We start from the raw sequence: 20,391 nt of genomic DNA, 5'->3' as shown, positions 1-20,391 counted from the left end.
AATGAAACATTGAAGATGGCTGGTGAAGGATTCTGCAACGTGGAATCTCTCCAGTGATGTCCTGGGACCTGATGATCTATATTAACTAAAACCACTTTCATTGTGCGAGGCATGAATCCAGCTGGTGGATAACTTTCACCATTGTTCCTATTTACTTTTGTTCCAGCTTCTTTTTAAGTACACAGGGTTAACAAGGCTGTTCCTCTCATCCCACTTCTGGAATACAGCTCTTGCATCCTTGTTTGGACCAACTTTACATTTATATTTGGAGCCCAGTGACCTTGGCAGAATCCAAGTAGAGTATTAGTGAGCATGTTCCTGGCACTAACATGGCCAACAATATATCTTGTCTTTTCTCGTTGATGACTGAATGTCGATCAACAAGGCAGAAATGACAGATATTGAGTTTTTTTTTGCTCTTTGTGGATAGAGCATACCACTGAACAAATCTCCAAAAACAAACTGAGGGCCAGGGGACACTGTAATGAATACTGTGTTAAATCTCTTAGTATTGCAGCAGCTAGACTGGAATATAAGTGTATGATGCCAAGGAACTGTTGAGTGCACACAGCACAGCAGCCAGAAAAGATAGAAACAGCACACACAGTTAAGCAAGTTTGGATTGTAACTGTTGAAAGTATCCTGACTGGTTGCATTATAGTTTGGAATGGCATTTCAATTCTGCAGGAACATAAGAAGCTGGAGGGAGTAGTGGATTTAACCCAGTTCATCTCAAGCACATCCCTTCCCACCACTGGTGATATCTACAAGAGGCACTGCCTCAGGAGGGCAGCATGTATCATCAAAGATCCCCATTGTTCTCAGCATGCCATCTTCTTGCAGCTGCCATTGCACAGAAGATACAGAAAGCTACAGTCCCACACCACCAAGTTCAAGAACAGCTACATTCCTTCAACCGTTTGATTCTTGAAACAACCAATATAACCCAAATCACCACAGTTTAGCCACACTATGACTATTTTGATTATTTTGCACTAAAATGTATTTTTATTTAATTTTTGTTCTACTTGTGTTCTGCCTTGTAAAAATTGTATATCATTTATAGTTTATGTTTATCTAGTGAATTTTCCAGTCAAGGTGGCACCCATGAATGATTCCTTGGGCAACATCTTCCAGATAGTCAATCATTTCAGCTTTTCTACATCTACTTTTTATCTTAATTTTGTTTTTGAAAACTGTTGGAGCCTGCGACTTACAGTCTGTAGTTTGATTGAGTGAGCTAATGCTCTGCTGTCCCCAAGAAAACTCCAGGAGAGAAATGTAAGCAAGCTTGAGCTACCACAAGGAAAAGTTGAGAGATGAGACGAGGGGCCATGATCAACTACGTTTCTTGCCGATTAACGCATTGATGTAGATTGAAGCGTTGAGGCAGATTGAAGCATCGAGGCAAATGCAGAGGGGAATGAATGGTTCTTGGAGAGGTTGCTGGTTCATTTTGTTTTCCTCAGAGAGGCTGCTGGGTCCTGATACTCTCAGAAATGCTATCGAAATTCTGTGATTTATGGATTGGACTGTAGTTCAAGCTAACTGCAGTTCATATTGGCCTCTTTCAGTTCTGTGTTGTTTTATGTGTTCTCGCCCATTCTTTCTTGTTGTGGATTGGGGGGCTGGGATTTCGAGTGATCTGTTATTTTTTGTGCGAGGGAGGGGATGGGGGTGTTTGGATTTGCGAGTTACTGAGTCACGTACCACACACAAAACAGACATAGACAAGATCATACACAGATAGAGGTACACACTCAAGACACACACAGACATGCAAAGACATACAGTGACTAAGATACACACATACCATGTAAAATTAAATACTGCAGAATGTCCAAAGACATTTTTGATTAAGAAGGGCAACAGGGACAAACTAGGAAATTATTGTCTTACATCACCGGTTGTGAAATTATTGGAGAAGAAACTCAGGGACATGATACAGTTACATTTGGAAAAACATGAGCTTAGTAGAAATAGTCTGCATGGCTTTTTGCAGAGGAGGTCCAGTCTCACAAATATGATTACAGTTTGAGGTAAAGATGAAGTTGAATAGCAAGTGTGGGGTGATGAATGTTGTCTACACGGACCTTACATTTGGCAATGTTCCTCATTATAATCCACAAGATTAAGTCACATGGGATCCACACTGAGATGGTAGATTGACACCAAAATTGGCTCAGTCATCAAAGACAGAGGCATAGTGGTAGAGGAAAGTTACTCTGACTGGAGATCCAGAGGGTTCAGTGGTGGGATCTCTGCAGTTTGTAATAGATAAATTGATCTTGGATGAAAATGAGATTCTGCGGACGTGAGATGGTGAGATGGTATGCTGCCTCCCAGGTGCCATGGTCAGGGACATCTCAGATTGTGTCCACAACATTTTGGAGACAGAGGGAGAGCCGTCCTCCCACTTGGTATATTTTGGTACCATGACATAGGAAGGAAAAGCAAAGAGGTCCTGAAGAAAGAATTTAGAGGGCTAGGCAGAAAGTTGAGATGTAGAACCTCCAGGATAGTAATTTCTGGATTGTTACCTGTGCCACATGCTAGCGAGGGTAGAAACAGGATGACTTGGCAGATAAATGCGTGGCTGAGAAGCTGGTGTGGGGGGGGCAGGGATTCAGGTTCTTGGAGCACTGAGATCTCTTCCGGGGAAGGTACGATCTGTACAAAAGGGATGGGTTGCACGTGAACCCGTGGGGGACCAATATTCTCGCGGGCAGGTTTGCTAAAGCTGTTGTGGAGGATTTGGCAGGGAGGTGAGAACTGGAATGAAGGGCCTTAGGATAAGACGGATAGTAAAAAAGCAAAGATAAGTTCGTGGCCTAAGTAGAAGCAGTCAATTTTAGAAAACCTAGCACATTAATTTTTCAACATAGTCCCCTCCTACATGTAGACACTTAGTCCAGCGGTCGTGGAGCATACGGATCCCTTCTTTGTAGAAGTGGTCCACAGCAGGGTTGATTGATAAGTTCGTGGCCTAAGGTAGAAGGAGATGAGTTATTAACTTCAAACTTTCTGCATTATCACTCAAAGAGTTGAACTGCATGTGCATGTAACGAGAGCGTCTTGGACCTCCAGGTGGTCCACAGCAAGGGTGATTGATAGGTTTGTGGTCTAAGGTAGAAGGAGATGAGTTATACAGCTCTCGTTACATGCACGTGCAGTTCAACTCTTTGAGTGAAAATGCAGAAAATTTGAAGTTAATAACTCATCTCCTTCTACCTTAGACCACACACTTATCAATCACCCCTGCAGTGGACCACTTCGGGAGGTCCAAGACTCCGACTTCTACAAAGAAGGGATCCGTATGCTCCATGACTGCTGGACTAAGTGTGTAGATGTAGGAAAAATAAATGTGCTAGGTTTTCTAAAATTGACTCCTTCTACCTTAGGCCACGAACTTATCAGTCACCCCTTGTAGCATGCAGTCAGACTGTCAGAAAGGGTAGGCAGATGATAGCCAGCAGGGTGAGTATCAGTGTATTAAGGATGCAGAATCAAAAAGAGTAACAATTACAGCACTCAAAGTGTTATATGTCAATGCACAGAGTATAAGAAATAAGGTGGATGATCTTGTTGTACTATTAGTGATTGTCAGGCATGATGTTGTGGCTATCACTGAATCATGGCTGAAGGATGGTTGTAGATGGGAGCTGAATGTCCAAGGTTACACATTGTATCCGAGGGATAGGAAGGTTGGCAGAGGGGGTGGCATGGATCTCCTGGTAAAGAATGGCATCAAATCAGTAGAAAGATGTGACATAGGATCGAAACATGTTAAATCCTTGTGAGTTGAGTTAAGAAACTGCAAGGGTAAAAGGAGTCTGATGGCAGTTATATACAGGCCTCCAAACAATAGCTGGGATGTAGAGTACTGATTACAACAGGAAATAGAAAAGATGTGTCAAAAGGACAATGTTATGATAGTCATGGGAGATTTTAACATGCAGGTTGATTGGGAAAATCAGGTTGGTAATTCATCTCAAGACAGTGAGTTTGTTGAATGCCTATGAGATCACTTTTCAGAGCAGTTTGTTGTTGAGCCTACGAGGGGATCAGCTACACTGGACTGGGGTTATGTAATGAACCGGAGGTGATTGGAAAGCTTAAGGTAAAAGAACTCTTAGGTGCCGGTGATCATGATATGATTGAGTTCAACTTGAAATTTGATAGAGAGAAAGTAAAGTTTGATGTAGCAGCATTTCAGTGGAGTAAAGGAAATTGTAGTGGTATGAGAGAGCAGTTGGCCAAAGTATGTCTGAAAATTGGAAGGAGCTGCTGGCAGGGATGATAGCAGAGCAGTATTGGTGTGATTTTCTGGGAAAAATGGGGAAGGTGCTGGACGGATGTATTTCAAAAATGAAGGAATACTCAAATGATAAAATAGTACAACCATGGCTGACAAGAGGAGTCAAAGCTAATGTAAAAACAAAAGAGAGGGCATACAACAAACCAAAAATTAGTGGGAAGATAGAAGATTGGGAAGCTTTAAAATCATACAGAGAGCAACTAAAAGGTAAAAGATGAAAAATGAAAGCAAACTAGCAAACAATATCAAAGTGGATAGTAAAAGCTTTTTCAAGTATGTAAAAATGAGAGAGATGAGAGTGGATATAGGATGGCTAGAAAATGAGGCTGGAGAAATAATAATGGTGGAACAAGGAGATGGCAGATTAACTAAATGAATATTTCACATCAGTCTTCACTGTGGGAGACACTAGCAGTGTGGCAGATGCTGTAGTGTGTGAAGGAAGTGGTGTGGGTGCAGTTACTATTACAAGGGAGGAGTTGCTCAAAAAGCTGAAAGACCTAAAGGTACATAAATCACCCAGACCAGATGAACTGCACCTAGGGTTCTGAAGGAGGGAGCATTAGAGATTATGGAGGCATTAGCAATCATCTTTCAAAATTCATTGAACTCCGGCATGGTGCCAGAGGACTGGAAAATTGCAAATGTCACTCCACTCTTTAAGAAAGGAGGAAGGCAGCAGAAAGGAAATTATAGACCAGTTAGCCTGACCTCAGTGGTTGGGAAGATGTTGGAGTCAATTGTTAAGGATGAGGTTATGGAGTACTTGGTGATACAGGACAAGATAGGACAAAGTCAGCATGATTTCCGTAAGGGAACATCTTGCCTGACAAACCTGTTAGAATTCTTTGAGGATATTACAAGTAGGCTAGATAAAGGGGATGTTGTATATTTGGACTTTCAGAAGGTCTTTGACAAGGTGCCACACGTGAGGCTGCTTACCATGTTAAGAGCTTATGGTGTAACAGGAAAGTTTCTGGCATGGTTAGAGCATTGGCTGATCGGTAGGAGGCAGCGATGGGAATAAAAGGATTCTTGTCTGGTTGGCTGCCAGTGACTAGTGGTGTTCCGCAGGGTTCGGTGTTGGGACAGGTTCTTTTTAAGCTGTATATCAATGATTTAGATGATGGAATAGATGGCTCTGATACCAAGTTTGCAGATGATACTAGGAATGGTGGAGAAGCAGGTAGTTTTGAGGAAATAGGTAGGCTGCAGAAGGACTTAGACAGATTAGGAGAATGGCCAAGAGAGTGCCGAATGAAATATGATGTTGGAAAACGCATGGCCATGCACTTTGGTAGTAGAAATAAATGTTCAGACTATTTTCTAAAAGGGAGAAAATCCAAAAATTTGAAATGCAAAGGAATTGGGAGTCCTTGTGCAGGACATCCTAAAGTCAGTTGAGTCGGTGGTGAGGAAGGCAAATGCTATGTTAGCATTCATTTTAGGAGGTCTAGTATACAAGAGCGGGGATGTGATGCTAAGGCTATATAAGGCACTGGTGAGGCCACATCTTGAGTATTTTGGACAGTTTTAGGCTTCTAATCTCAGAAAAGTTTCCTGGAATTGGAGAGAGTCCAGAGGCAGTTCACAAGGATGATTCTGAAAATTAAAGGGTTATCATACAAGAAATATTTGATGGCTCTCGATCTGTACTCATTGGCATTTAGAAGGATGGGGGAGGTAGATGTCATTGAAGCTTTTTTGAATATTAGAAGGCCTAGACAGAGTAGATTTGGAAAGGGTGTTTCCCATGGTGGAGGAATCTAGGACAAGAGGGCACAGCCTCAGGATAGAGGGGTGTCCATTTAAAACAGAGATGCAGAGAAATTTCTTTAGCTGGAGGGTGGTGAATTTGTGGAATTTGATACCACAGGCAGTGGTGGAGGCCAGGTCGTTGGGTGTATTTAAGGCCAAGATTGATAGGTTCTTGATTGGACATGGCATCAAAGGTTACGGGGAGAAGGCCGGGAAATATGGTTGAGGAGGCGAAAAAAGGATCAGCCATGATGAATGGCAGAGCAGTCTTGATGGGCCAAATGGCCTAATTCTGCTCCTATGTCTTATGGACATATGGTCTTATGGAAAATGTAGATGATCACACTAGTAAGTTTTCAGACAGCTCAAAAACTGGTGGAATAGTGGATTGTGAAGAAAGTTGTCAAAGGATATGGCAGGAATAAGATCAGTCATATATTTATAAAGATGGAGAATAGTTTCATTTGTCACTTGTATATTGAAACATTGAAACAGTCAGTGAAATGCATTGTTGCCTCAAATCAAATCAGCAAGGTTTGTGCTGGACAGCCTCAAAAGTGTCGCAATGCTTCTGCACCAACATAGCAGGTCCACAACTTAGTAACCGTAACTGTATGTCTTTGGAATGTGGGAGGAAAGTGGAGCACCCGAAGGAAACCCACACTGTCATGGGAAGAACGTACAGACTTCTTACAGGCATAGGCATGAATTGAAACCCAATCCGTGATCACTGGTGCTGTATTTGTGTTACGCTGACCGCTATGCTACTGTGCTGCCCCAATGGAGGGGAGAAAGAGGTAGAGAAATAGCAGAAGGATCTATTGGTTTCTTTGCCATGCTTTTGGCACCAACATAACATGCTCACAACTTACTGACCATAACCTTATGTCTTTGGTATATGGGAGGAAACTGAAGCACAAGGAGGAAACTCATTTGGTTATGGGGAGAATGTATAGAATTCTTACAGGCAGTGGCAGGAATTGAACCTCAGTCAGCGATTGCTGTCACTGTAGCAGCATCATGCTAACCACTATGTTACTGTGTTGCTCCGCTGGAGGACAGAAAGGGGTGGAGAAATGGCAGAAGTTGCTGAATCTGGACTATGTGTGATGGTGCATTTTGGGAATTCAAATGCATGGGATTAAAGAGGGAGGAGCAGAATAACTTGTCAAGGAAAATGTCATGGCAGTACTCAGTCAGGACAGACTGGAGAGCATGTCTAGTGAGGCTTTATGGGTAGAACAGAGAAAGGTATGACCATGTTAATGGGATTATATTATGCACTACCCAACATTGCGGGACTTAAAGGAGCAAATTTGTAGAGTGATTGCAGACTGCTTTGCATCTGATGATCATAATGCCATTAGTTTCAGGGCAATTATGGAAGGGATAGATGTGGGATTGTGTTGAGATGCTGAATTGGAGAAAGGCCAATTTTGATGGTATCAGAAAGGATCTGCCAGGTGTTGATTGGCACAGGCTATTTTCTGGCCAAGGTATACTAGATAAGTGGAAGGCCTTCAGAAGTAAATTTTGAGAGAACAGAGTTCATATATTCCTGTCAGAATAAAAGGCAAGGATAACAGATTTATGGAACCTTGGTTTTCGAGAGATATTGAGGCTCTGGTTAAGAAAAAGAAGGAGGTATATAGCAAGTAAAGGCAGGCAGGAACAAATGAGATACTTGAGTATAAGGAATGCATTAGAACACTTAAGAAGGAAATCAGGACGGCTAAAAGAAGACATGAGGTTGCTTGAGCAGGCAAGGTGAAGGAGAATCCTGAAGGCTTCTACAGATAAATTATGAGCAAAAAGATTGCAAGGGACTAAGTTGGTCCTCTGGAAGATCAGAATGGTAATCTATGTGTGGAGGTAAAAGAGAAGGAGGAGATTTTAAGTGGGTATTTTGCATCTGTATTTACTCAGGTGAGACACTATAGAAGTGAGACAAAGCAGCAGCAAGGTTGTGGACCCTATGCAGATTACACAGGAGGAGGTCTTTGCTGTCTTGAGGGTGGATAAATCCCCAGGGCCTGATGATATGTTCCCTCTGACCCTGTGGGAGGCGTGCAGAAATTGCAGGGGCCCTAGCAGAGCTATTCAAAACATCCTTAGCAACAGGTGAGGTGCTGGAGGTTTCGATGATAGCTATTGTTGTTGTATTATTTGAGAAAGGCTCTGAGAATAGGCAAGTGAGCCTGACATTAGCAGAGGGAAAATTATTGGAAGATATTCTCAGGAATTGGATATATAAGTATTTATATAGACAGGGATTGATTATGGACAATCAACGTGGCTTTGTGCATGGTAAGTCATGCTTAACCAATGTTATAGAGGAAATTACCAGGAAACTGGATGAAAGCGAGGCAGTGGATGTTGTCTACATGAACTTTCGCAAGGCCTTTGATAAGGTCCCGCACAGGAAGTTGGTCAAGAAGATTTGGTTGCTTGGTATTCAAGAAGAGGTAGTAAATTAGATTAGACATTGGCTTTGCGGAATAAGTCAGAGAGTGGTTGTAGATGGTTGCCTCTCTGACTGGAGGCCTGTGACTTGTGGTGTACCGCAGGGATCAGTGCAGGGTCCATCGTTGTTTCTCATCTATATCGTCGATCTGGATAATAATGTGGTTAACTGGAACAGTAAATTTGTGGAAGACACCAAGATTGGGGATGTAGTGTACAGTGAAGAAGACTATTAAAGCTTGTGGTGGGTTCTGAACCAGTTGGTGAAATGGCTGAAAATGACAGATTGAATTTAATTCAGACATGTGCAATGTGTTGCACTTGGAGAGGACCAAATAGGGTGGGTCTTACATGGTGAGTGGTAGGGCACTGAGGAGTGTGGTAGAACAGAGGAATCTGGGAATACAGATCCATAATTCCTTGAAGGTGGCATCACAGGTAAATATGGTCATAAAGGAAACTTGCTTCACATTGGCCTTGATAACATATAAGACGTTGGTGAAACCCAACTTGCAGTATTGTGTCCAGGTTTGGTCAACTACCTACAGAAAAGATGTAAATATGATTGAAAGAGTGCAGAGAAAATTTACAAAGTTGTTTCTTGCACTTGAGGATCTGAGTTTTAGGGAAAGGTTGAATAGGTTTGGGCTTTACTCCCCAGAATTTAGAATTTATTTAAATCTTACATCCATCCCACAATGTGAGGGAGTAATAATCTTTGTGTTATGACTCTATTGCAATGTGAATTTAAAAGTCGAATGGCATGTAGAAAGAAGCTGTCCCATGGCCTGTTGGTCCTGGCTTTAATACTATGGTACTGTTTGCCAGATGGAAGCAGCTGAAACAGTTCATGGTTGGGGTGACTGGTGTCCCTGATGATCCTTCAGGCCTTCTTTCTGCACCTGCTGCTATAAATGTCCTCAATGGAGGGAAGCTGACATCCACAGATGCACTGGGCCCAGCAATCAAGGTTGGTACAGTTCCCATACCAGGTGGTGATACAGCCAGTCAGTATGGTCTCAATGGTGCCCCTGTAGAAGCTCTTGAGGATTTGAGGGCTCATGCTGAACTTCAGCCGCCTGAGGTGGAAGAGACGTTTTTGTGGTTTTTTTTTGCCACAAATCCGGTGAGTACAGTCCAGGGGAGATCATCAGTGATGTGTATACGAGGAACTTGAAACTATTCACCCTCTCCACTGCAGTCCCATTGATATTGATCAGGCCAAGCCTGTCTCCATTCCTCCTGTAATTCACAATCAGCTCTTTTGTTTTTTGGACATTGAGGGAAAGGTTGTTATCTTGGCACCACTGAGTCAGGGTATTAACCTCTCCTCTGTGGACTATCTCATCACCACTAGAAATAAGGCTGATCAAACTCGTGTTATCTGCAAATTTGATCTGCAGATTGGAGCTGTGTGTGTCAGTACACTCGTGGGTGTAAAGGGAGTAGAGAAGGGGACTCAGGACACAACCCTAAGAAGCACCTGTGCTGAGGGACAGAGGGGCAGAGGTAAGGGCGCCCATCCTTACCACCTGCTGGCGATCCGATAGGAAGTCTGTAATGTGTGGTGATAAGCAGGGGCTCCTTGCCTGTGTAAGACCAGTTTTCATTAGATTTAATGTAGTTTATTTTAAAAACTCTCAGAGGCCTTACTCTCTTAGTTGGCAATTCAAAGTGTATGTCTTTGAATTGCCATCTTCTTTGGAGCTGTCAGATGAGAGATATGAGAAACATACCATTATGGAGGAGCTTTGAATATTGGCTGAATGACAGGATTGTGTGTGCATGGCTATATCAGGGTGCTGCCTGATGAGTCTATGCGATGGCCATCTTAACGTAGACACTCGTCCTGAAATTTTAATGGAGGACCTCATAGTGTTGACTGGTCTGGATATGCCATTGTCCCATTCACATTGTCCCATTATCCTGCAAGTCTTCTTGCTGCTTTCAGCAGATTAGTATCATAGAGTTATAGAGCACTACAGCACAGAATAAGCCTGTTGACCCATCTAGTCCATGCTGGCGTGGTTATCTGCCTCGTCCCACCCACATGCATCTGGATCATAGCCCTCCACACCTCTCTCATCAATGTACCTATCCAAACTTATCTTAAATGTTACGATTGAACCTGCATCCACCATTTCCACAGATGAACTAGATCTCCTTCAGATTTCCTTTCAATATCACAACTTGCACACTAATCCTACGATCTCAAGTTCTAGGCTCACCAATTGAGTGGTAAATACCTCTATCTATAACCCTCATAACTTTTGTATATTTAGGTCAGAGATCATTCATACCAATAACCTTACAGTAAGTATTTTCAGGACAAAGCGTTTTCTTCCAATAAAATGAGACAGAAAAATGTTGTCTGGTCACTTTGACTCAAGATGCAAGATTCTGTGCTCACAAAAGAGTTCACTGAGCTAATGCTAGATTCTGGATCAGGAAACGTGGAGACTTTAAATTTTAGTTTGGGCCACTGCAATACCGCTCACACATCTCCACACCAGTCTTCAATCAGCTAAGTATGCAGCTCATCCTAATTATCTGTAGACTGACAAATCCTGTCTGTGTGCAACAGCCTAATTCAAATATAATTAGTAGAATGAAAAACTTGTTTCAAAGAACATGTGAATAAATCCTTTATAATTTTAATTTGATCCATAGTATACAATACAACATTACACACCAATATACAGAACATTTACAATGTATAGATATCCCTAGGTACATTTTATGTACAGTTAGGAGCCCCAGGCCCCTTGGTCTTATATATGAAAAAAATTGACAACATTTTCTTTAATCGGAACCAAACTTTCATGTGTTCACATAGAATTTGAACTTTCAGATGCTTCTTTCTGATTAGTGATGGAACCATGGATCCTCGTATTCCTAGGATGGATGGAATTAACAGAACTGTTATAGTAGTAGTAATTTATATACAAGAAATATAGTTATTTTTAGAATAATTTTTGTATTTGTGATAATAATAGCAAGGCAATTATCTGACACAGTTATACTTACATGTGAATATTCTTCATGTGATAATTCTGTTGATTGGATTCTCTCCTGAATGAAAATAATGTATATATTTTTAGAATCATTTCTAAACAAAAAGCATAAATAATATCTGGGTGTAAGTCGGGAGGTGAGAACAACTTATATTCCTGAGGTACCGTTCATTTGCTCAATGTTAGAGTTAAAATACCTTCAATGAAGTTTGAATTTCTGTTGTGCAGAAATTGTCAGTATAGGAGGGGTCAATAGCTATTCTAATGTTGGAGGAATATTCCATCAATTAATCACTATAGTTCTGAACTTCCCTAGAACTGATAATTACGTGAGGAGAATGTAAGATGGGCTGCTTTTAGGAATCCATTAGTTTTACGTATCCACAGACCATTGGTGCTATTAGGGTAATTGATCTGGGTTACTCTAAAGTTTAGGGAGCAAAAGCTCAGCTTCACCCAACAACCCTCTGGTCATAGTTGTAGAGAATTCAATAAGAGCTGAATCACTGCACTTAAATGTAAACTTCAGATTCTTTTCTGACGGTTCAAATTTCCGTATTATCTCCATGTTCCCTTATGACATAAAAAGAGGCTATAATATTCTGTACTAATGCTGTAAAAAGTTAATTTTATACCCTTGAACTTGAAGTTGAGGCTGTTTCAGCTTACTGAGTCTCTGTCAGCCTGCAATCTAATCTCTGTCTCAGTTTTCCCCGTGCCTATCTTCCCCACATTCCGATTTGCTGCCACAGATTTTGCCATTCATCCACACTCCCATAAGTAATCCACCGACTTGTATGTCTTTGGGTGTGAAATAAACCTGGAGCACCTTCTGGAAACCCATATAATTGTGGGGAGAACATGGGTCTGTGTGGAATTTGGGTCGCTGGAGTGTTTAGACAGCAGATCTACTAGCTAAACGCCTGCACCATCCCACCAACTTGCTATACGAGAAAGTAAGCAGATAAAACTCTCAGCTTAAACTTACATTTGAAGATTCCTGGAGATATGTCTCCTCTGATCTGCTTCTCATCTGTATGAAAGCATCAGGACAGGATTAATGAATACATTTGGTAAATGATAAATTAACTTCAGCAAATGATTTTGAAATTAAATTAGTTTGATGTGGACATATCAAAGCTGTAATTCAGTGACTTGTTATTGTGATAAAGAAGTCCTCACCAAACCTCTCTTGTTCTACTGTGTACTGTATTGATCAGTACAGAACTGGTATATGGACTCTAGGGTCAATAGTTATGTAACGATAGGGACACATCCCATCCATCAGTATCTCTTGTATTAACCCTGCTATTCTGCATCAGGAAGGATGAGTACTTGGTGTTTTTCTTTGTTTTGAGTATAAAAATTCTGTCTTTGATACTTTTCCTTGCAATTTGGTATTCAGCTTATCTTTCGAGAACCAACTCATCCTATATTGGAGTCAATTCAACAATCCCTTTACAAACATTGTAAACCCACCCTGGAGTTTTGAATTAAAATGAAATTGCTCTCTCAGTCTGCCCCGAAACTGAAATTCAGGACTTCATATTTTATTGCCCAAAAGCAAGATCTCCAAGAAAATCATCTGACAAGTCCCCAGTTTATACTCACATCTGATGTCTCCTCCAGTGATGTCTCTATTGATCTGGTTTTGACCTGTGTGAAAATATTAATATTTTAAAAATTGGCATAGGAGAGCAAAGAGCCATAAGAGTTCAATTGTTACCAATTAATTATATGTTAAGTTACAAATGAGCTATTATTAAATCTGAACATTTTGGAATTTCAGCTCATTGCTAAGCATTGGATTGGAGAAGTTCTCACCAAGTACCTATTATGGTGCATTGTGGCAATGGTTAGTATATCCTTCATGCAGAGAGGGGTAGGGTCATGGGATAATCTAACTGAGACAACCACTCCCATCAACTGGTCTCTGCTGTATTGAACTTCCACAGAACTTGACCCTTAGATGAGGGGAACATAAATGAGGCTTTTTTCAGAAAGCTATCAGCTGTACGTGTGCTGATTGTTGTCAGGGGAGTGTGCTCTTGATTATCTTATGTCACCGCAGATTCAGTGAAGAACAAACTCATGTGGTTAGTGAACACCCAACAGCAAGTGAGCACCATATCCCCTTTTCTATTTATGGGATATGTGAATAAGTAAATGCCTCTGACTCTGAAAAGATTCTGAGAGCTTAATCCGTTTCACATTTTTTGTAGTTAAGAATCAGAAAATAAAACTTCCCAGATTAAACTTACTTTTAAAGATTCCCATGGTGTTTCTTCTGACTTGCTTTGTGCCTATATTGGAATAATATTCATAAGTTTAGCAAAAAGTGTATTGATACCTGTTTTTCAATTATATATTTAAAATATTCAAAAACTGTCAAAATGTTACGAATATAGAATTGTTAGTTATGGTATATTCTCAGTTGTATTCAATGGCTCAGTATTCAGTATCAACAGAAAAATCATCTTGCAAAGTTCCAACTAGTACTCACATCTGTTGTCTCTTCCAGAGTTGTGTCCTCTGACTCTGTTTGGTCCTGTAAAGAAATATTAATATTTACATTTCAGCACAGAAGACCAAAGTGCCATCTTAAAAACTATTTCCCAGCGTGTATAAGATTTGACTATTAGGTTATTAATGAGAGTTTAGAAGTCATAGAACACTACAGCACGGAAATGGGCCTTTTGGCCCATCTGGTCGATGCTGAACTATTAACCTACCTCATCCCATTGACCTGCACCCGGACCATAACCATGTACTTAGGAAATGTCTCTTAAATGTTGAAATCAAACTCACATCCACCACTTCTGCTGGGAGCTTGCTCCTCACTCTCACCACCCTCTGAGTGAAGAAGTTCCCCCTCTTGTTCCCCTTAAAGATTTCACCTTTCACACTTAACCCATGATCTCTGGTTCTCATCTCACCCAATTTTAGTGGGAAAAGCTTGGTTGAATTTCCCCTATCAATGTCCCTCATGATTTTGTATACTTATATCAAATCTCCCCTCATCCCCCTATGCAATTGGGGGAAAAAAGTCCTAATTTTATAAATCTTGACTGAACCTTGGAGAGTGGGAAGGCTTCACCAGGTATCTCATGTTCCACTGTAGCAATGCATCAACACAACCCTGGAATTGTAGAACTGCAAGATCAATGATGGGGGTGAGATTTCCCACTAGCTGGGTTGATTTCCCTCAGAACTATTGAATAGTGTACATTGAAAGAGGAGATTCAATGTGTGGCTGCTGTCAGGAAGGCATCAGCATTAATTGCCTTGATGCTGCTAGTGCCTGGACAGTCTCTTTCTCTCTTACTGTTCCTGGGGGTTTCAACCAATAACTGAAGTCCTCAGATTCTATCTTGATGACATATTATATTTAAGAATCATTAGCTTAAACTTACATTTGATGGCTCTTCCAATGAATACTCGACTGATTTGCTTTCCACCTGTATTAAGATATTATTTTATGTTTAATGAAGAGGTAATTGATAAATTATGTATATGCTTCACATTTGTAAAAAATACCTAAAAATAATTGTACAGTGGATTCTGGTTAATTGGGACACATCAGGACCAGTCCATTTTGGCCCAATTAAGTGGCTGCCCTAATTAGCTGATGTTTCATGGAAATAGTTAAAATAGTATAACAAAGACAAACTGAGTAACAAATTATATATTTAAATGAATAGAGAATGAATTAAAATACTACTAATGCTACTACCATATTATAAAACTCTGTATTAGCTGCTAATACTTATCAATGAAGGAATTAATCTGTGTTATGTTCTTTTGACTGTAAATGAACAAAATCAGCGCAAAAACGTAGAGCAGATAATGAACTGCTTTCATACAATGCTGTCAATGATTGCAACTTCTAAATCTTCATTTTGATTGTAGCATTCAAGACAATTTTCAACACCTTCAAATTCTTCATAGTTCCCAACTTGTTGAAGTCATAAAATCTTTTCATTTTTACTTATGGCCATTTCTAGCATCTTCAAGCATGATTGCTTGAAACTGCAGTGAGCAAAACAATTCTGAATTGTCTCACTGTTAATTTCTTGCCAACTATCAGTGACAAAAATCACTGCTTTTTAAGACGAACACTAAAAACTGATGCTATTTAAAAACTGCTTACTTGAATCATGGTGTAACGTCTAATGAGCTCGCAAGTGCACATGACTGCTGCTAGTTAGAAATGATATGGCAATGGTTTCCTGCCCCAATTAAATTGCATAGTATCCCAAATAAATGAAGGGAATTCCAGATATTTTTTTGATTAGTTTTTTTTCTTTACGTGTTGTCCCAAAAAAGCAGCTGCCCTGATGTAACAACGGCCCAATTAACAGGAATCCTCTGTATTACAATATTAACACTTTCAATTTAGGATTGTACACTGCATTTGATAAATAGCAAACATTTACAAAGTGACAAATAATGTTATAGAGATAGAATTGATAATCAGGGATATTTTACTTCTCAGATGCAATAGCTCAGTCAGAGTGAAAATATCTTCACTAAGCCTTTGATATTCTGCTGTCAATGGATATGTTGATGAGTGATATGATCATCAACTGGTATTTATTGTTTTAAACCTTTCCTATTCAGTAAGGACCAACTATTAGAGATCCCTAGAAGCTTATGTTCTACAAATAATGGCATCACAAAAATCTCATTCTTTAGACTTTCAGTTAGCTTTGACTTCATGGAAAAAAGTTACCTCAGGATCGGGGGAATTCTAAAATCCTTTGAAAATGTTAGAAATTTCCCACTGGAATAAAGCACATGAATCCCTTTTCCTAACACCTTGAACAGAAATAAGCTGGTCTCTCAGAATCAATTATGGCAAAACTAATGGTGACATTTTATACTTATTGCATAATTGAGATTAATGTGAAAATCATTTATCAAGTCAGCAGTTAATACTCACATCTGATGTTTCTTCAAATGATGTCTCTCTTGACTCAGATGTTTCCTATACGTTAAGAGTAATGTTCACATCTTTAGCCCAGGAAACCAATGAAATATTCAGCAAATAAACTCCCATTTTAAGAAATCCCAGTGCCTTGAACAGTGTAAAGGTGAAGTTACCTCAATAATGGCTTCACTTGATTCTGTTGAGTCACTCTCACTGATAACTATCTTCAGACCTTCACACTCCACTTCAATGTCAGCCACCTTATCGGCAAAGTATTCAACATGGCTTTTGCAAAACCCTTCCTCCTGTTAGAATAACATGATGTATTACATGATTGCAAATTTTGTTTTGAAGTAGAATGCCATTTAGCTCAATTTTCAGCTTTTTCCATAGATTTTCTTATGATGTTGCTTAGTACTTCGGGCAGTTTCTATGACATATCTCAGTATTTATGTTTTTTTTGCAAATTTAATATAGTACTCATGAAATCATACAACATGGGAACAGGTCCTTCAGGCTACTGCATCTGTGGTGACAAGCAAGCACTGAGCTACACAAGTACCATTGTTCCTCTAACATCTCTATCATCTTCGCCCCACTCCCACAATACTTTTACCAGCCACTCACGCTAAGGGCAATTATCCTACCAACCAACATGTCATTGGATGTTAGACAAAACCCATGCAGTCACATGGAGAACATACACGACCACACAGACATCACCCAAAATCGGGATTGAACCTGGAGTTGTGAGGCCATTTCAACGGTGCATCTTAGTATCTCAAGTCCTTTCTCTTGATATTAATTGGTATTCAGGGATCTTTGTACCAGATGACCCAGGAGATACTGATTTCAGGTATTTCAATACTACAGTATAACTTACTACTCAGAAGAAGCGTTTGATGTCACAGAATAGCACAGGACTTACAGCGATATTTTTGGGACGGAAATAGCAGCTGGGATCATCAAATTCCAGTCCAGAATTCTTGGAGCAGATGGTTTCTTTCACAGAGAATGTTAAATCCACACTGTATGACAGTTTACCTGTGCGATAGGTCTATTAACAGAAACAAGTCATGAATATGTTACCACATTTGCCATCCATAACTGGTCAGATACAGCTTAGAACAAAAGAGGCCTGTATTCCATTCAGATGCTTACATTTGACAGTCAGAATGACAATGTAACAGGGACAAAAGATTTAACGCATCTGAGCGTAAGTTTAATTCTTTGCCCCTCATTGTGCAAAATGAACAATGTTCTGGAGCCTTCATTTTCTACAGGAAATTAATGAACAATTAATGACAGGAAATTCAGGATTTAGAAATATTTCAGAAGAAAATAAATCCCAAAGTTGGATGAAATTTCAAATCACAGTTCCAAAGGTTACTCCAGTCTCTAAAACCAAATACAGATTTAGAATTTAAATAATTGAACTGAATTTCATGAAAAGTTGAGCATGCTTAATATTCTTCTCATATGCAATAAAGTGTCTAACTGTGCTCAATGGTATTCTTCTAAAATATTCCTCTTCTTCTAATAATATTCAGTCTGTGAAACACACTTGAAACAAGGACACACTTACATTTGCTACCCTTCTTCCAGTGATACCACAGAGATTGGTAACCTTAGTAATTTCATTCAGCTTCAGAACTGAGGCTCTCAGAGCATCCTCAGGGACAGGCACTCCTGAAGAGAGAGAAAGAATATTTTATCAAATACTCCCTTTACCCATGCATGAAGTATCACTGACCGGAGCTCATTACCAATAACTCATTGTTCTTTGAGGTCCCACTCTCTGGGGGTCCCACTCACCCCAGAACCTACCTAAGCAGTGGAGGATCTGCACGGCAATGATGGTGAGCAGGAAGGATTTCATTCTGCCTTGTATGGAATCAGCTAGCTGGTTTCTCAGAGTGAAGAAGCTGCTTCTCTCTCTCGATCGATCTGCTTTCACCTCACTGCCTTGGGTCTTTATATCTTGCACCACCACCACATTCAAACACTGACTCATATTTACCTAGCTTGAAAGTCGTGGGCACAGGAACCAGATGAAAGGGGGGCAATAATATTGGCAAAGCCGCCTCCTTGTATCGTCATCATGTTTAGATTTGGTGGGAAAAGAGTGAAATCAGGTTTTATTCCTTAGAGTTTGAAATAATAAACTAACCAAAGAGAGGAAATTGTCATCACAAATCTGAACAAGGCAGCTCTCAATTCAAAGGAATTACATCTATGTTTCTTTCAATTAGAACAGGGTTGCTAATTTCAGGAATTTCCTGCACTTTCCAATAATTGAAAGTTAATCTCTGGGATTCTACTGCTAACAACATTATTGATCAGAACAGTGTTTCATTTTTTGTGGACATTTTTCTTTAAGGTTTCTATCATCTTCGTGAAGAGGTTGCTTAAATGAGTGGGATATTATAAAATGTAACTTGCTGGAATATGTTCAGGTTGGATTTGGCACTCGCAAGTCTAGGGGGCAATGTTGCTGTATTTATCATTACCCCAGGAGGTTGACTGAATTCACTGGTATGTTACCTTCCATGGTTTATTCAGGTCAGCTGCCAAATTCAAGTCCTTCCTGCAACAGCTTTCTACATTAAGCAGTTTCTGTTCTCCCTGATCCTTTTCCCCCAGTTCCTGCCATTCATCCCAGGGCTCATATTTGACCCAAATGTCCATTCTTCACATTGTTTGGACTGTGAACAACGTCACCAGAGAGACATTGAAGCTGGTGATATAGAATCTTTATTCAGCGCCACAAGCAGCCATCATTCTGGAGACACTCTCAGTAAAGTTTCACAAACCCTCAGGTACATCACATTTTTGTTAACTTAAGATCAAGATAACAGGAAGTGATTTTATACAATTTCAGTGGTTACAATGACATTGTTTGCTTTCAATTATTTGAGTTGACAATGCTTCCCTTAAATTGCATATCTACAGTGGGAGACACCTCTGAATGTTCAAACACGAGGAATTCTGCAGATGCTGGAAATTCAAGCAACACACATCAAAGTTGCTGGTGAACGCAGCAGGCCAGGCAGCATCTCTAGGAAGAGTTACAGTCGACGTTTCGGGCCCAGACCCTTCGTCAGGACTAACTAAAAGAAGAGCTAGTAAGAGATTTGAAAGTGGGAGGGGGAGGGGAGATCCAAAATGATAGGAGAAGACAGGAGGGGGAGGGATGGAGCCAAGAGCTGGACAGTTGATTGGCAAAAGGGATATGAGAGGATCATGGGACAGGAGGTCCAGGGAGAAAGTAAAGGGGGAGGGGGGGAAAAACCCAGTGGATGGGCAAGGGGTATAGTGAGAGGGACAGAGGGAGAAAAAGGAGAGAGAGAGAAAGAATGTGTGTATATAAATAAATAACGGATGGGGTACGAGGGGGAGGTGGGGCATTAGCGGAAGTTTGAGAAGTCACTGTTCATGTCATCAGGTTGGAGGCTACTCAGATGGAATATAAGGTGTTGTTCCTCCAACCTGAGTGTGGCTTCATCTTTACAGTAGAGGAGGCTGTGGATAGACATATCAGAATGGGAATGGGACGTGGAATTAAAATGTGTGGCCACTGGGAGATCCTGCTTTCTCTGGCGGACAGAGCGTAGGTGTCCAGCGAAATGATCTCCCAGTCTGCGTCGGGTTTCGCCAATATATAGAAAGCCGCATCGGGAGCACCAGACGAAGTATCCCAGTCTGCGTCGGGTCTCGCCAATATATATTGCGTGAACAGGCATGAAGTTAAGGTCTCCTGTTTTAATTTCATATGTTTTTATGTTCTATTGTCCTTGTGTTCTCACTGTCAAGACTTATATATATTATTTTTTTAAGTTCCTATTAAATTAATCCTTCCCTGCATCAACGAGATGGTAGTGTAGCAGTTAGTGCAATTCTTTACTGTA

General features: G+C 40.4%; 1 protein-coding gene across 1 annotated transcript; it reads right to left on the bottom strand.

Moving 5' to 3' along the window:
- Positions 1–11,397: 11,397 nt before the first annotated feature.
- LOC134347657 (uncharacterized) lies at positions 11,398–18,497 on the bottom strand. The gene is made up of 12 exons (XM_063050025.1): positions 18,311–18,497; positions 18,069–18,172; positions 17,412–17,540; positions 16,657–16,785; positions 16,496–16,540; positions 14,967–15,011; positions 14,057–14,101; positions 13,815–13,856; positions 13,165–13,209; positions 12,542–12,586; positions 11,567–11,611; positions 11,398–11,434 (listed from the first exon to the last, which is right to left on the bottom strand). The coding sequence occupies exons 1-12, from the start codon at positions 18,495–18,497 to the stop codon at positions 11,405–11,407; spliced, it is 891 nt and encodes a 296-aa protein (XP_062906095.1). The 3' UTR covers positions 11,398–11,404.
- Between the last annotated feature and the right edge of the window lie 1,894 nt (positions 18,498–20,391).

The sequence above is a fragment of the Mobula hypostoma genome, chromosome 6 (genome assembly GCF_963921235.1).
Source record: "Mobula hypostoma chromosome 6, sMobHyp1.1, whole genome shotgun sequence".
Classification (NCBI taxonomy): domain Eukaryota; kingdom Metazoa; phylum Chordata; class Chondrichthyes; order Myliobatiformes; family Myliobatidae; genus Mobula; species Mobula hypostoma.
The sequence above is the reverse complement of the archived record's forward strand: the minus strand, read 5'-3'. Positions and strand labels throughout refer to the sequence as shown.

What these genes read in the sequence shown, in the direction of transcription:
- LOC134347657 (XM_063050025.1), bottom strand. Translation starts at nt 18,497, where the DNA reads ATGAGTCAGTGTTTGAATGTGGTGGTGGTGCAAGATATAAAGACCCAA. An exon ending in GCAGATCCTCCACTGCTTAG is followed by an intron (nt 18,173 to 18,310) that starts GTAGGTTCTGGG and finishes CTCTCTCTTCAG; the next exon opens with GAGTGCCTGTCCCTGAGGAT. An exon ending in TCCGTCCCAAAAATATCGCT is followed by an intron (nt 16,786 to 17,411) that starts GTAAGTCCTGTG and finishes TTCTAACAGGAG; the next exon opens with GAAGGGTTTTGCAAAAGCCA.